The following is a 15,072-nucleotide window of genomic DNA, read 5'->3' as shown; positions in this document are numbered from 1 at the left end:
GACGGAGACAAAAAGGAGGAATTTTGTCAATGATTTGATCTGTACATTTCCACGGGAAGGTAATTTGACGGTACATTGAAATTGTTGCACACAATTGCCAAGGCAGAGAGCAAGAAACCGCGAGGACTTCAGTCCATCACGCCTCCGGGCTGGAGCCGGGGGTTGACTCTGTGGGTGGACAAGGCCCCAGTGGCCTCTCTGAAGCCACCCAGGAATCCTGGCCCCAGGAAGCTCCCGCTGTGGCCGCCTTTGCCACTGAGCTGTTTACTGGCAGGAACAGGCACCCTGGGCCCCGGGAACATGGAGAAGGGTACCCTGGGCCCCAGAAGTGATGGTACAGTTCCACCCTCCATAACCTGTCATTTTTGCTAGGACTCATTTCCCGGGAGCCCCTCGCTCTGACCCGTAGCCTTCCTGATGTGGTATGTGAAGCTCGTTCAACAAACTGTACCTTCTGACATCCGCTCTTTCCTTTTTGTCTGCCGGTCCCCCTTCGTGTGGCGCAGGGATCCTGATGTGGGAAGTGTTCAGCCTGGGGAAGCAGCCCTATGACTTGTATGACAACTCTGAGGTGGTCGTGAAGGTCTCCCAGGGCCACAGACTCTACCGGCCCCAACTGGCGTCCGACACCATCTACCAGATCATGTACAGCTGCTGGCACGAGGCAAGTGCATCTCGTGGGGGCGCTGGAAGGGGCATCAGGTGCAGCAAGGGAGGCTGCCCAGGACACCACGGGGCAAGGCATTTATGAGGGAAAACACCTGCTACACAGCAACTACAATGGCCCTGAGCCCCTTCCCTCAAGTGTTTGTAATTGAAAACCAGCAACATAGCAAAGTGGGTGCTGTTTAACAAACAACGTATACCCAGCACTGTTCTAAGTACTTCATAAATATTAACTCATTTATTCATCGGGCTACACGCTATCAAGTAGGAACTTGCATGAGCAAAAGTAAGAGAAGAGGAAACAGAGGCCCAGAGAGGTTAAGTGACATGCCCAAGGTCACACAGCTAGCAAGAGTTAGATTGGCCAGTGTCAGAGTCCCTGTTCTTTTTTTTAAGATTTTATTTATTTATTTATTTCACAGACAGAGATCACAAGCAGGCAGAGAGGCAGGCAGAGAGAGACGGGGAAGCAGGCTCCCTGCCGAGCAGAGAGCCTGATGTGAAGCTTGATCCCAGGACCCTGGGATCATGACCTGAGCCAAAGGCAGAGGCTTAACCCACTGAGCCACCCAGGCACCCTCAGAGTCCCTGTTCTTAACCACAACAGTGTGGGTCTGGACAGAGACAGTCCCCTGTTGAAGGTTCTGCATATAGTGAATGTTTTGTACATTTTGGTCCCCCACGTTTAAAATGTTCTATTTGACAGCTTTCTGAGGAACATTGACGATTTTCATTAGATTCCAATTTATCTTTCCCGTTCTTCTTTGCACAAAAGTGAGCGTGTGTGTGTGTGTGTGTGTGTGTGTTTCCCTGCCTTTCTTAAGAAAAAAGGAGCATACAAATTCCCTCCTCAGGAGTTGCCCCTCCATCAGTGTGCCAATTTCCAGCCACCTCACCGACACAGACCATTTTTCGAGCTTCTGGATTTCTGACAATTAAAGGACTATCTTTTCCCTTTGCTCGATCAGGTTTTTTGTTTCCCTCACCTCGATTTTAAAGACCCCTTTATGAATGAAACAGATTAGTACTTGATCTGTGAGAGCTGTAAAGATTTCCTCGCAGTTTGTCCCTTATCTCTTCGATTTAATTTATGGTAGTTTTTGCCATGCAGAAGATTTTTTAAAAATTACGGTCGACTCTATTAATATTGGCTTTTATTGCTTCTAGAAACTGAGTTAAAGTTCGATAGGTTTCCCCAGACCCTGATTATGATAGCATTCACTCGGATTCTCCTCTAATACTTTTATGGCTTCATTCTCTCACATGTAGATCTCTGATCTAATTTGTGTTTGTTATTGTGTATGGTATGAAGCATGGATCCAAAGATCTCGTTTTTTAATTGACTACCTGCTTGCTGTAGCATCATTAGAAGACCATGTCATTCCCAGGGACAAGATACCATCTAATGGTGCCGAAATATCTAACATAGGAAATGTCCATATGTATTTGGAGTTACTTGGGAACTCTCTTCTGTTCTCTGCTCTTTATTCATGAACTAGCCCCAAGACTTTATAATATGTGTCAATCCGAAGTAGGCTCACACTCCCTCATTACTCATCTTTCTTAATACCTTTCCTAGCTATTTTTATAAACATATTTTAAAATTGAGTTTAATTGTTTAATTTTTTAAATTTTAGTTCCAGTGTAGTTATATTCATTTTGGCTCTTATTTCTGCATACTTTAAAAACCTGTGAACTAGAGAATCAATTTGTCCAGCTTGAAACAAACTTGTTCATCTTTTGGGGGAGGCTGTATTTAGTTTATATTTTAACTAGGGAAATTTGACATCTTTGTGATATTGATTTGTCCTCTTCAAGAACAAACAACGTTGTTCTACGTGCGTAAGTCTACATTTGTATTTTTCAGCAGTGTTTAAAGCTGTCCTCATTTTGGGGGTTACATTTTTGCTTGTATTTTATTTTGATATCATTGCTATTCTAAATGGAATTTTCTCTTCCATCGTGTATTCTGATTGCTTCTTGTACATGTACCTGAAGGTTATTGATTTTATATGTTAATTTTGCATACTGCTCTCCTGCTGAATTCCTTATCATTTGGGTTGATGCTATCATTCATTCTCTTGGTTTTTCCAGGCATACAACCACATCAAATAAAGATACTTTTACTGTCCCTTTTCCAATTCTTAGGGCTTTAGTTGTTTTGTCTTTAGTGGAAATGTCCATAGTGTTTCCACACTTAAAAAGTCACTAGCTTTAGGATTGAGGTATATATATCTTCTATATTTTATTTTTAATCTTTTCCTAAACTAAACCATTGGGTATTTCTTTTATTTAGCTTCCAGAAAAGCGTCCCACATTTCAGCAACTCCTAGCTTCCATTGAACCACTTCGGGAAAAAGACAAGCCATGAAGAAGAAATTAGGAGATCTGATGAGAGCTCATGTGAATGCTGGCCAACATTTTCATTACTTTTAAGGAAAGTAGCAAGGTGCAGACAATGTAATTTAGCTAGTTCTTCTTAATAGCATCCTGTGTGCTGTTTGCCTGTTGTAGTATCTCGAAATGAACAAGGTAAGAAACAAAAGATTTCCTTGAAATTTAGGTCAAATTAGTAATTCTGTGTATGCTACTTTTAATATTATTACACTTCTCAGCCTATAGCAGAAGCATATTTTCTGATTGTGGTAGACAGAGTGTGTACCATGTGTAAAGATCAGATAGAATTGAAATATTCTTTGTTGGATATTTGTTCTTTTCCTTATATAGTCACTATCCTGATAATTAAATATGATATTAACAAATACCAAAATGTGGACATTTGCTTTCATGTTTCAAAACTGTCAAACTTTAATGTGTATGCAAATCAAAAAGAGAGTTCATTAAAATAATGGGGCACTGGGGCGCCTGGGTGGCTCAGTGGGTTAAAGCCTCTGCCTTCGGCTCAGGTCACGATCCCAGGGTCCTGGGATCGAGCCCCGCATCGGGCTGTCCGCTCCGCGGAGAGCCTGCTTCCTCCTCTCTCTCTCTGCCTGCCTCTCTGCCTACTTGTGATCTCTGTCTGTCAAATAAATAAATAAAATCTTTAAAAAAAAAAAATAATGGGGCACCTGGGTGGCTCAGTTGGTTAAGCATCTGCCTTTGGCTCAGGTCATAATCTCAGGGTCCTGGGATCGAGTCTCAGGTCGGGCTCCCTGCTCAGCAGAAAGCCTGCTTCTTGCTCTCTCTCTGCCACTCCCCTTGCTCATGTGCACTCTCTCTCTCTCTCTCTCTAATAAAATCCCTAAACACACACACACACACACACATGATTCCTTAGGAACTAAGGTAGACCAAGTCTGAGTGCAGCCTGAGAATTTTTTTAAGAAGCTTCCAGATGGGGGCGCCTGGGTGGCTCAGTGGGTTAAGCCTCTGCCTTTGGCTCAGGTCATGATCTCAGGGTCCTGGGATCGAGTCCTGCATCAGGCTCTCTGCTTGGCAGGGAGACTGCTTCCTCCTCTCCCTCTGCCTGCCTCTCTGCCTACTTGTGATCACTCTCTGTCAAATAAATAAATAAAATCTAAAAAAAAGAAGAAGAAGAAGAAGAAGAAGCTTCCAGATGTTCCTGTGCAGTCAGCTCTGCCCTAGGGGGCCTCCTTATACAGTGGGGCCTCATTAGGTGGTCCATATTCAATCCAAATGACTCAACTCTCACCTGACTTCCAGATTCGAACAGTGACCCTTTGGGTCATGTATGTATGCCACGCAAATATAAAACTAAAATTAAATAATATCATTCAAGAAGATACTAAATATATTTCCATGTAGAGCAAATTTTTAAAGATGCTAAAGTAAACTTGAAGCCTTTTTTTTAAACCTTAATCCTTATCAACTTGGATACAGTGTAACCACAGTCTTATTTCTAGAATTGATTGTTGCCTTCTAATCATTTTCTATCCTTGGGTTTGGGGCCCGGGGGCATCTGGCTAGTTTGGTGACTGACATTTCCATTTTAGGCTTCTATCTTGACACAAAGGGACAGAAGCACTGTTTCAGGGGCACCTGGGTGGCTCAGTGGGTTAAGCCTCTGCCTTTGGCTTGGGTCACGTTCCCAGGGTCCTGGGATTGAGCCCTGCATCGGGCTCTCTGCTCAGCGGGGAGCCTGCTTCCTCCCCTCTCTCTGCCTGCCTCTCTGCCTACTTTCAATCTCTCTCTGTCAAATAAAAAAATTAAAATCTTTTAAAAAAAAAAGAAGTACTATTTCAGTTTCTCGCTGCGAATACCAAAGGTACTTTGCTTTAAAACTATTCCCGGGACTCTCCTCCTCCACGGCCTGCTTCTGAACCCCTAGGTTTTTATCTCTTTTGAAACACTTCACGGTCTCTCCTGTAACGTCAAGGAGGGAAAGAGAAAGGCTACGTGGAGGCACAATTGCACTGAAAAGATGCTCTAAGTGCCCCTCCTCGTCTCCTGATGGAAGTGAACCACCTCCCTGAAGAGACCCTCATACTCCATCTCACCTCACCAGCTCCATCCCCTCCTAGCTATTTCCAACGATCTCTCTTGGTTGTTCTTAACAAGTAAATGCGGATTTCTGTATTGTCAGAAGAACTGACTTTTGATAGTTTTCTAATTTTTTACAGAGGTGCACAAACTTCAACTTACAGTGAAACAGAACTTTAAAAATCACCACTAGGGTGTGAATATATTCAGTGAGCTTTTCTTGGGCCAGTACGTGGGACAGGTTCTTTCCTACCGAGGGAAAAGAAGGAAACGTAACATAATGCTTCCTCCCCGACAGGCCCTCATGAAGTTTGTTTTCTGTTCTCCTGCTTATTTTTATGTATTTGGTTTTTTAAAAAACCATCCTCTTTGTAACAAAAGTAATATAGGCTTATTGCAAAAAATTGAAATGGTACAGAATCGCCTGCTGTAGCAAGAACCGGAGCCGTGCTTGGAAGCCTGGCACCCGAAACCATGTCAACAAAGATTTTAAGGTACCAGTAGATGTTTATGAGAAAAGCAGCCCAGTGATGCTAGGAGGAGCCGAGGAAAGGAACAACAGTCATATCATGTAAAACATGCTTGATTTTGAAAATGCTATTTAACCATGCATAGTGTTGATATCTAGCATTTACTGTTACTGTTTAAAGCCAGGGGACTGTGTACATGCTCTTGGAAGTGAAGAAAAGGTCATCCTCCCCTTAGCTGATTCACCATGACCCCTCCATAGAATTTATTTTTTTTTTTAAGATTTATTTATCTGAGAGAGAGAGTGCGCACACGTAAGGGGGAGGGGCAGAGGGAGAGAGGATCTCAAGCGGACTCCCCGCTGAGCGTGGAGCCCGAAGCAGGGTTCGATCCTATGCCCCTGAGATCACGACCTGAACCAAAACGAAGGGTCGTATGTTTAACTGACTGAACCAGCTAGTCGCCCGTCTCCGCAGAATGTATTGAGTACAAAGTTACTCTAACATTAGGCTGGTCACCACAGAGAGTGAGTCGCTGGGTAAAGTTGGGATGTTTTCCTCAATTTCGATTCAGTCCTCAGGTATGTAGTGATGCTGTGTTCAGAGCCAGGCTGGATTTTGAGATCTACGAAAGGAGCGTCAGACCTGGTTCCTAACCTGGCGGTGGAAACAATCTTAACACAGCCCTCTCTAGACCGATCTTACAGCTGCTTTGTACGCTAAAGCAATTTAAGAAATTGGGACACATTCCACGACATTTGAGAGGTCAAGGGTCCCAGGCAGTCAGACGGCAACTTTGGCCGTGGAAGTGACAAGCAGACAGAACACCCCGATGCCCTGGCCCCGACGTACCCGTGAGACCGCAGCAGCGTGCAAGTAGTGTTTATTGGGGGTCTGCTTTGCGCTCAGCACTACTCGGGCATTGTGGGGGAGTACAAGATTTAAGAGACTGGGAACCCACTTCCGAGGAGGACATGCAGTGGAGGTTTCCAGTCACTCCGCGAAGAACAGCAGTGAGTTTCCGTCAGGTGTGCTCTGGCGGAAGGTGGTTCTGGGAGGCCCCTGGGGCTGGTCTCACATCGTCAGGGAGACGGTGAGGTACGGGTGGAAGGGAAAAGGCGACATCTGTGAACGGCTCTCCGGATTCCTCTCTTCTTCAGACCTGTCATCCTGAAGAAGGCCTGACCCAGTCCAGTCACCACTGTGGGCAAATCCCTATAGATTAGCTTAATGCCAAAGGGCGGGCCACCCTTTACACTTGACTTAGAGCGAAGCGGACAGGCAGGTGCAGCTCTCGCTCCCTGCAGTTCCACCACATCACGGACACTGTCCTTAAAAGTGATCCATCCGGGTTCCACACAAGGCCCCACTTGCTCCCTCCATATATCCCCCTTTTCGCTTTCCACGGTGGCCAGGCAACAGGCATTTCCGCTTCCATTACCCCTGAACAGCCGGTGAGGCCAGAGACACACTTTCTCTATTACTTTCAAACATGAACACAAGTGAAATCGTGAGGCAGAAATAAATACAGAAAGCCAGTGAAGATGCCCTCTCCTCAGGCGTGTCTTCTTGGGACAACTTTTCCTGAACAGAGCCATAGTTATGATATTTAATGACAGCTTTATAATCTCCTATTGTCTGTACCATAAAATTAACAGTTGCATGCAAGAAAATCACCTCAAGAGGAAATTAAACAGATTTTCCTAAAATGACGTCTGAACATCATCGACATTTTGGAAGCCCGGATTATTTTCTCCTTTACTCAAGTCCACAGAGGCGTAAGGATTTTCCTCACTTCTGGCTTGATTGTTCCTGTTGAATAAAGTGAAGTCACCGTTAGTGCAGCGCTGCCGAGGGACACGGCCTCCCTTGGACCCCACTGGCCTGGGGGTCTCTGATCCCTCAGCACTGAATCGCTCGCTGGTGAACCATCCTCTCCCGGCGGACTGGGAACCCCGAGAGAGCAGGACTCACTCCTTTTGCCCCATGACTAGTTGGCAGGATGGCTGCCAGGGCGGGGGAGACTGCTTAGGGTGTGTGTTCTGGGGTCAGAGAGGGTGCGCCTCTGTACCTCAGTCTGTCTGTCCGGAAAACGATGGCGGTTCTGCCAAAGTCCAGGAGATGGTGCTGGCAAAGCCCTCACCGTACGAGCGGGCAGCCTCCGCAAATAGCAGCTTGGAGGATTCTTCTCATTTTTTTTTAAAGATTTTTAAAAAATGTCTTCATTTGAGAGAAATACAGAGTCGGACAGAGAAAGCAGCACAAGCGGGGGGGGCGGAGGCAGAGGCAGAGGGAGAAGCAGACTCCCCGCTGAGCAGAGAGCCCGACCTGGGGCTCCATCCCAGGACCTGGAGATCATGCCCTGAGCCGAAGGCAGACACTTAACAACCGAGCCACCCAGGCGCCCCACTGGATGATTCCTTTTAGAAACCACGTGGTCGTTAAGCCAGGCGCCTCCTGTGAAAGAGCCTCCCGGCCTCACGGCCAGCTTCCCGAGTGTCCAGACCCGAGCGGGACAGCTTTGTGGCACAAGCACCGGCCCTGCAAACGGGCTGGGGGTCCCGCTCTGTTACTGACGAGCCACGTCGATTTGAGAGCGTGCCTTGGTCACTCTGAATCTCAGTCTGATATGTACGTGAAGATAATGAGATAATTACATATTGACATCCTATGTTTGCTGAAAATATTAATGCATCAAAGTACTGAGCAGGGTAGCCGGTCCGATTTTGCTGTGTGCCTTCTATTAACACAGCATGTGGCATGAAGGAAGTTCCCCAAATAATTTATTTCATGAATCAACTTTGGAATAGTAGCTCGTGTGCGAAGTAAGAATGCTTTGCAAACCATCATGTGCATACCAATCACCAGGGGGATGGCCTTAGTGAAAATGCAGACCCTCCAACAACAGAAGGGTCTCTGAGAAACTGATAATTGTCCTTGGCTTTGGGAAGGGAACTTGGAGGCAAAGGGTGGCAGGAAGATTTTGGGGTATCCTTTCATAGTTTTAAAATTCTAACCATATGAATGTATTCTATTAAATGCCTAATTTTCTTAACTGAAGTTCTTTTAGGGAACTATAAATCTCTATAGTGAAGAATTGAGCAAAATAGACAAAAGCGTGTCAAAATTCCATCATGAACACGTTTAAGCAACCTACAGTGTGCTGAGTTTTGTTAAAGGCTATAAAATAGTATTAACCTAAATTACATAGGCCCATGGAAGCCAGTGATCTCTCAAGGTCCAAAAAACCATCTAGTGGTAGAGCAAGATTATTAATCAGGTCTCTGGTGATTTAAATCCTCACCGAACTTGGATCTTCCACTCAAGAACAAATGAGAAGGTGTCGTGGCCCATGGTCTAAGGGGATGACAGGGAGCCTGGGCCACCTGAGGGGGAATGAAGATGATGGAAGGGTAGAAGTCTGAAGCAAATCACAGAGCTCATTCTAGAACGATTTCTCATCACTGAGTCAGTCTCTGGGGTCACTTCTAGACCAAGGAAGACTAGGAGTGATGAGAACTCCCTGAGCCTGCCTGTCCCCCGACCGTCCCCGAGTTTGCAGGGCGTCTCAGCAGTAGGGAGAGGACACTGTGGCCAGGACGGAGTTGACCCGGTCACAGTCGGAAGCCCAGGCTGAACACTGCACACTGGCGCCTGCTAGGAACGCAAAGTGCTGATGAAATCTGGGAAATTTCTAGGGAATGCATCAGAATACTTAGGTGCAAAACGGTCCCCAAAAGTAATTGGCTTATACACCTACCACTTGCTGCAAAATTTCCAGTTAGTTTTCCCTAAACCTTTCTGTTTTAAGATAGGTAAGTCTAGGAAAGGGCACTTACTTCCTTCGATTTCTGATCCCAGAGAAGATGAGCAGGAAAATGCCAACCACCACCACTCCCATCACGACGCCAAACACAATCAGCCATATGGTGACAGGTGGCTGGTAAGGGGGTTCCAGTGTTGGCTGAATCCCCAGAAACTCCAGGCTGTTGTCATCCAGGCGGAAAGCATCATTGATACGGCCCCGGGACTTCCTGTTCCCAAAAGCAAGACACTTAGGCAAAACAGAATTGTGCGTAATTATTTCCTTCCTATGCCATTGCTCCTGAAGGGATTTGATAAGGTTTAGCTTAAGACTGCACACCTCAAATAGCAATGAAATCAAAGTCGATAAACAGGTCCCACGAAAAATTCAAGATTTGACAATTCGGCCCCTTTTGTATCTTGTAGCTTAGATTACGTCTGGCAACGGCTTCCTTGGAAAATTGGGTTGCAAGTGTGGAGTTTGTTGGTTCGTGACTGCTGTGTTGTAAAGGCAAAGTCAGCGTATTTGGCAAGAATCTCTCTTCTGTCGGAGTAGGTCTACAATGACTTTATATCAGATAACAGGAAAGGACAGTTGGGTACATCGACTGGGCCCTATACCCAAGTCCTGACGGTTGTAGTTTCCAAAGAAAAGGTATTGACCTTTGGAGACAGGGGAGGACCACAGAAAGGGGCCTCTGCCAATTTCTCCAGCACTGGGAGGGGAAATGGCTAAATTTTAGAGAGCAATAAAGGACGGATGTGATTTTGAAAACCCAAACTAGGAACATTGAGAATATTCTGAGTTGAAAACCCAGGTGCCTGGCAGCCCATCTTCCTGTTCTGGGGTGTAGTGCAGGTCAGGAGGTCAGGAGAGAGGGAGATGCGTCAGAGCAGAATTCACCATGTAACCTCAGCCTGAAAGTGCCTCAAGTCGTTCTGGAAACAGGAATTTGCCATCCCCTGCTGCTCACAAGCAGGCCTGGGCTCTTTCATGATGATCTCAGCCGGCGCTTTTCCCCAAGGCAGAAACAAGCCCTTTGGGGGCCAGCGGTGAGGTCTCTGGTTGTAAGTGGGCTGCACACCCCAACTAAGCCAGACTTTCCAGACACACTCTGCCTGGCAGGTCCTGGACGTGCTTCCAGAGACGAAGAGCAGCTCACGAGGGCCACCTAGTGGGCTCCCTCATAGCAGCAGGTATCTTAAGCCTTTTGTAGTGACCAGGGAAAACATCTGCCTCTTTTTTTCACTCTTGCTGTTTGGGGAAACCTTGGGCCAGTCATTGCTTCTAGATGCTCGCTGCCCAGAGCGAGTCCCTTTCCTAGCGTGGAGGCCAAGCAACGCCTAAGGGATCCTATTCTTGCCCACCCCGCTTCTGACTCCAGTTACTGAAACGATTCCTTCATCCAAGTCCCTACAGCAAATGCTGGCGACATGTGTCCACGTCCCTTCTCCGTCTACTGTTCTCCAGGTGTGCCCCCGCGGTGATGGGACCATTCAGGTGAATGATGTGCTCAGTCTCCCAGAATTCCCCGGCACGGTGGAGCTCTAGTTGCCCACCGTGGTCCCTTGCTCGATAACATGTCATTTATTATCTTCCTTCCACCCTCCGCCCCTGTGCACTTTTCTTCCTCAAAGCTTCTCGAGATCGCCCCCCAAATCAACTACAAATACCGTTTAAGGGCCTGTGGTACGGAGGAGCCCAAATCAAGACAAGTCTCTTGCTACGAGATCCTTCTGGAATTAAAACCCCAGTCTTTAGGCTGAAAAGGACTCAGGACAGTGCCCGGCACACACAGCATACTAAACCACGAGCGCTTGTTGGGGTTGCATTCGGTACCCGCCGCCCCCCCGAGAGCTTGTCTGAAAGTAAAATCACCTGATAGCTTCTTCAACGTCAGCTCTGGGAATGATGTCAGACATATTTTCAGGAGACGTGACAATGAAGTTGAAGGAGATTCTGGGTTTCAAATCGCTCACCCTCACATCTTTGTCCCTGCAGAGAAGCAAAAGAAACATCTTTCCTTGTGGCATGGAGGACACAGCAAAGAGAATGGGGGCTCCCCCTGCCAGTGAAAAGGAGGTTGGGGGGAGAGTCACAGGGTGAAGGCGAGAGACACAGGAAGGGGCAAACAACGGAAGGATGTGATTGTCCCTACATTCTTAACACTTCCCAAAGCACATGAACTTAAGGACATATGTTGAGATAACACACTATTGGTACTATCTGTTCTGCCCCCTAGATGAACCCCATTTTCCTTCAAGGATACAAAAATTTCAAATCGAAAGCCGCCAGAGAACTGGCAAAGAACCACGGGTGCCCCCGGATTGTGATACATACCGTGGCGAGCAGCAAGGGCTCAGGACCGCGAACAGAGGCGGTGAGTTCGGCTCCCCCACCCCTCCTCCACGCTGCAAACCCCCTCACGCTACACCCACAGCCGGGGGGAAGGAGTGGGCTTTACCTACAGTGTGACAAGACTGGCCTCTCCCAGCTGCCACAGGGATCCTGACAAAACGTAAGGCAGATCCTGGGGCTCCCAGCCCTTCTCACTCAAAAGAACGCAAACGTCCTTGGAATAGTTTGCAAGGCCCACGTGAAAGTTCTTCTCCTCTTGCCACCCCCACACCCCACTGCCGCCCTGACCGCACCTCCCACTTGTCTTCTGTGAGCTCACTGCTCCAGCCGCACTGGCCTCCTTGGTGTTCCTTCAACGGGTGGAGGATATTTACTCATTAGGCTCTTTCCACCTGCTACCTACTGTCCCCGTTGACTCCTTTGCTGGTGCTCCCCTTACTTCAGATGTTTGCTCAAGGATTCGTGAGGCCTTTTCTGACCATTGCAGCTAAGGCTGAGCTCTAGACACACCAGCACTCCCAAGCCCCCCGCCCCCCCCATCTGCGGTTCTTTCCTCCCTTGAACTTGTCACCGTCTCATTGTGCTATATTTCACTTAACATATTTTGCTGATTGTAACGCACGCATGAAACATACATTAGAACGCAAGTTCAATGAAGGCAAAGATGTCTGCCTTTTGCTCTCAGTGCTGATGGTGGAGGAAGCATTTGGTGGAGGGAAAGGGAAAAGGAAAGAGGAGAGGGAGGAGAAGGGGAAAGAGAACAGTGCTCTTGCAACCTGCAGGTCGAGTAAGTCATAGTCCTCCCTAAAGAGAATGGCCCAAATTCCAGGGTATCAGAGAAGTTTCAAAGTCATTGGGTTTTTCTTAATTTTACTTGCGTCAGAGTTTAAGCACAATATCTCCTCAGACCCAACAGAAAGTGAAGTAGTGGTTGGAGTAACTCACACAAAAGGGATCGTTTGTTTTTTGACTTTTGAAAAATACTCTCTCATGGCATATGCAATAGACGACTGGAAGAAGTACATTTCATTGTCATTCCATTCGTACTGCAAATTCAAAAGAAAAACACTGCTCAGTAGGGATCATGGGATACATTCAAAACCTGATATTCCAGAAGCATTACTTTTACGTTTTCTAATACTCCAGACAATCCTGTGCGGGCACCAGCATCACCTGGAGGGCTGGTTAAACCACTGAATAGTGGGACCTTCCCTCCTGAGTTTCTAATTCGGAAGGTCTAGGATGAGACCCGAGGACGTGCACATCTAACAAGCCCTCAGGTGTGCTAATGCACCTGCGCTTTAAGGATCATGTTCATGGATCCTTTTCAGTTTGAGAGGAGCTGAAATAAACATCTTGAGGGCAGGTTTATGGATGGGAGTCATGTGAGTCATGGGTTTTGGTTAAAATGTCCATGTATTGTACACCTGGGGCTAATATAACACTGCATGTTAATTATAGTTGAAAGAAAAAAATAAGTTTAAAAAAGAAAACAAATGTCCACGTATTGAAGACAAAGATGCGGAGCTTTTACTGTGTCTATGGTAAGTTCTCAGATATGCGCAAGTGTAAAAGAAAAAGAGACGTGACTTCTGAAGGAAAAAATAACTGTCCACGAGGTAATTTGTTCTTGTTTACCGGTGTTAAACACACAGCTGGTGTATATGCATAGTTTGTGAACCTTTGCTAAAAAAGAAAAAAGGCATTTGCTCTTTCCTCCACCAGCCAGCAGTAGAGATCGATGAATGCAAATTTTGCATCTCTCCTTTCCCTTTTAGAAAAAACAATGACAAGGTTTCACAGCAGTGTTACATCAACCTCAGCTTCATACCACTCAGGTTTGGCAAAAAAAGCTGCTTTACGAGTACTAATAATGTTATTAATACCGGTACTATGAATGTTCTGGTTATTATTTCCATATTTTAAAAAAAAGGCAAAGGTTAAGTTCACAAAACGATGCCAAAGATCGGGTTGGACTTGGCCATGCAACAGCTGGACCTGGGCCGATATTCTGCCCCAGATGCCCACGGGTCGGCTTGGGTCGGCCTCAGCAAAGCAGCCCCCTGCTCAGCTCAGGGGCCTCCGGGCAGCTCAGCACCAACCCCTCTGAAGACCATTTACCAATCCCTCACTGCAGAGAAAGAACCTGGGGACAAACGTCAAGGAAACAATGTAACTGAAAAGGAACTAAAATGTATCAGGCCAAGGAAGAGCTAATATAAAGACGCTAAAAAAATAATCCCACAGACATTCAGTGGTGGTAGAGAACGGGAAATCGGAACTCTTCAAGTTCGGGAAGGGTTGCACCTTCATTTTTATTATTTCTTTCTTAAAGGCTCGTTTTTCACTCCTACTGCGTTATCTACGTTTAGCTGTCTTGCTCAGCTAGGCAAATGATGCTGTGACTGCCGTGGAGCTGTAGGCGATATTTAACTGGGCAGAAAATGGAACGGGGTCGAAATGTAACCTTGGGCGCTATCGGCTGCAAACTGCGATTTTCTGTTGCCCCCTGGGCCGCTCTATTCAATGGTCCCAGGCTGTTCTCTCATCCCGCATGGCCTCCTTTGCCCCCCATCTGCCTGGGGCTGTCCTGTCCTGTCCTCTCCCCAAAGCCACCACCTCTTTAGCCTGGCTAGCCCGAGACAGGTGTCCAGCCTCTGCAAGAAGCTCACACGCAGGTGTGAGGAATCTGGTTGGCCGTGAAACATTCGCTTATCCTCAAATGCAGAGTCCTCAGTAGTTCTCAGCTTTGGCTGTAATTAGAATCCCCTGGGGAGCTTTTTTTTTTTTTAAGATTTTTTTTTAATTTATTTGGGAGCGAGAGAGTGAGAGAGAGCAGGAGAGGGGAGAAGGTCAGAGAGAGAAGCAGACTCCCCATGGAGCTGGGAGCCCGATGCGGGACTCGATCCCGCCACTCCAGACCTGAGCCGAAGGCAGTCGCCTAACAGACTGAGCCACCCAGGCACCCGCCAGGGGAGCTTTTAAAACTCCTGATGCCCAACTTTCGATGCTACACCTCAGAACAGTGAAGTCAGACTCCCTGGGAGTGGTACTTGAGCTGCGACATTTTTTTCAACATCCCCTACGGCTCCAGGGTGCAGCCAGGTTTGAAAAACCAGCCAGGGGCTGGTGAACATGCAGATCCGGACTGAGCAGGTCCAGGGCTGGGGCCAAAGATTCTGTATTTTTAACAAGCTTCCAGGATATGGATGACTGACTAAAATAAAACAAAGCAAAACTACCTACACTACTTGTTAAACAGTCTCTCAAAATATAACCTTGTCCTCTTCCTCAAGTACAAGTAATGGTGATAAGAGTGAATTATGAGGTTGGACC

The 15,072-nt window shown here is 46.7% G+C and overlaps 2 protein-coding genes across 3 annotated transcripts in view; one reads left to right on the top strand and one right to left on the bottom strand.

Moving 5' to 3' along the window:
* Nucleotides 1–6,799, top strand: part of BMX (BMX non-receptor tyrosine kinase) — a 47,179-nt gene extending 40,380 nt beyond the window's left edge. The window contains exons 18-19 of the mRNA XM_044234763.1: nt 507–664; nt 6,734–6,799. Of these exons, the coding sequence (XP_044090698.1) occupies nt 507–664; nt 6,734–6,799 (224 nt within the window). The remainder of the gene's footprint in view (nt 1–506; nt 665–6,733) is intronic.
* The window catches only part of ACE2 (angiotensin converting enzyme 2), a 70,392-nt gene continuing 61,759 nt past the window's right edge, over nt 6,440–15,072 (bottom strand). For both annotated transcript variants that reach the window (XM_044236017.1, XM_044236018.1), the window contains 4 exons: nt 12,682–12,782; nt 11,257–11,373; nt 9,413–9,607; nt 6,440–7,385 (listed from right to left, as the gene is read on the bottom strand). In XM_044236017.1, coding sequence (XP_044091952.1) covers nt 7,277–7,385; nt 9,413–9,607; nt 11,257–11,373; nt 12,682–12,782 — 522 coding nt within the window. In that variant the 3' untranslated portion in view covers nt 6,440–7,276. The remainder of the gene's footprint in view (nt 7,386–9,412; nt 9,608–11,256; nt 11,374–12,681; nt 12,783–15,072) is intronic.

The sequence above is a fragment of the Neovison vison genome, chromosome X, assembly GCF_020171115.1.
Source record: "Neovison vison isolate M4711 chromosome X, ASM_NN_V1, whole genome shotgun sequence".
NCBI classification, from domain to species: domain Eukaryota; kingdom Metazoa; phylum Chordata; class Mammalia; order Carnivora; family Mustelidae; genus Neogale; species Neogale vison.
Note: the sequence above shows the minus strand (reverse complement) of the source record. Positions and strands in the feature narration are given on the sequence as shown.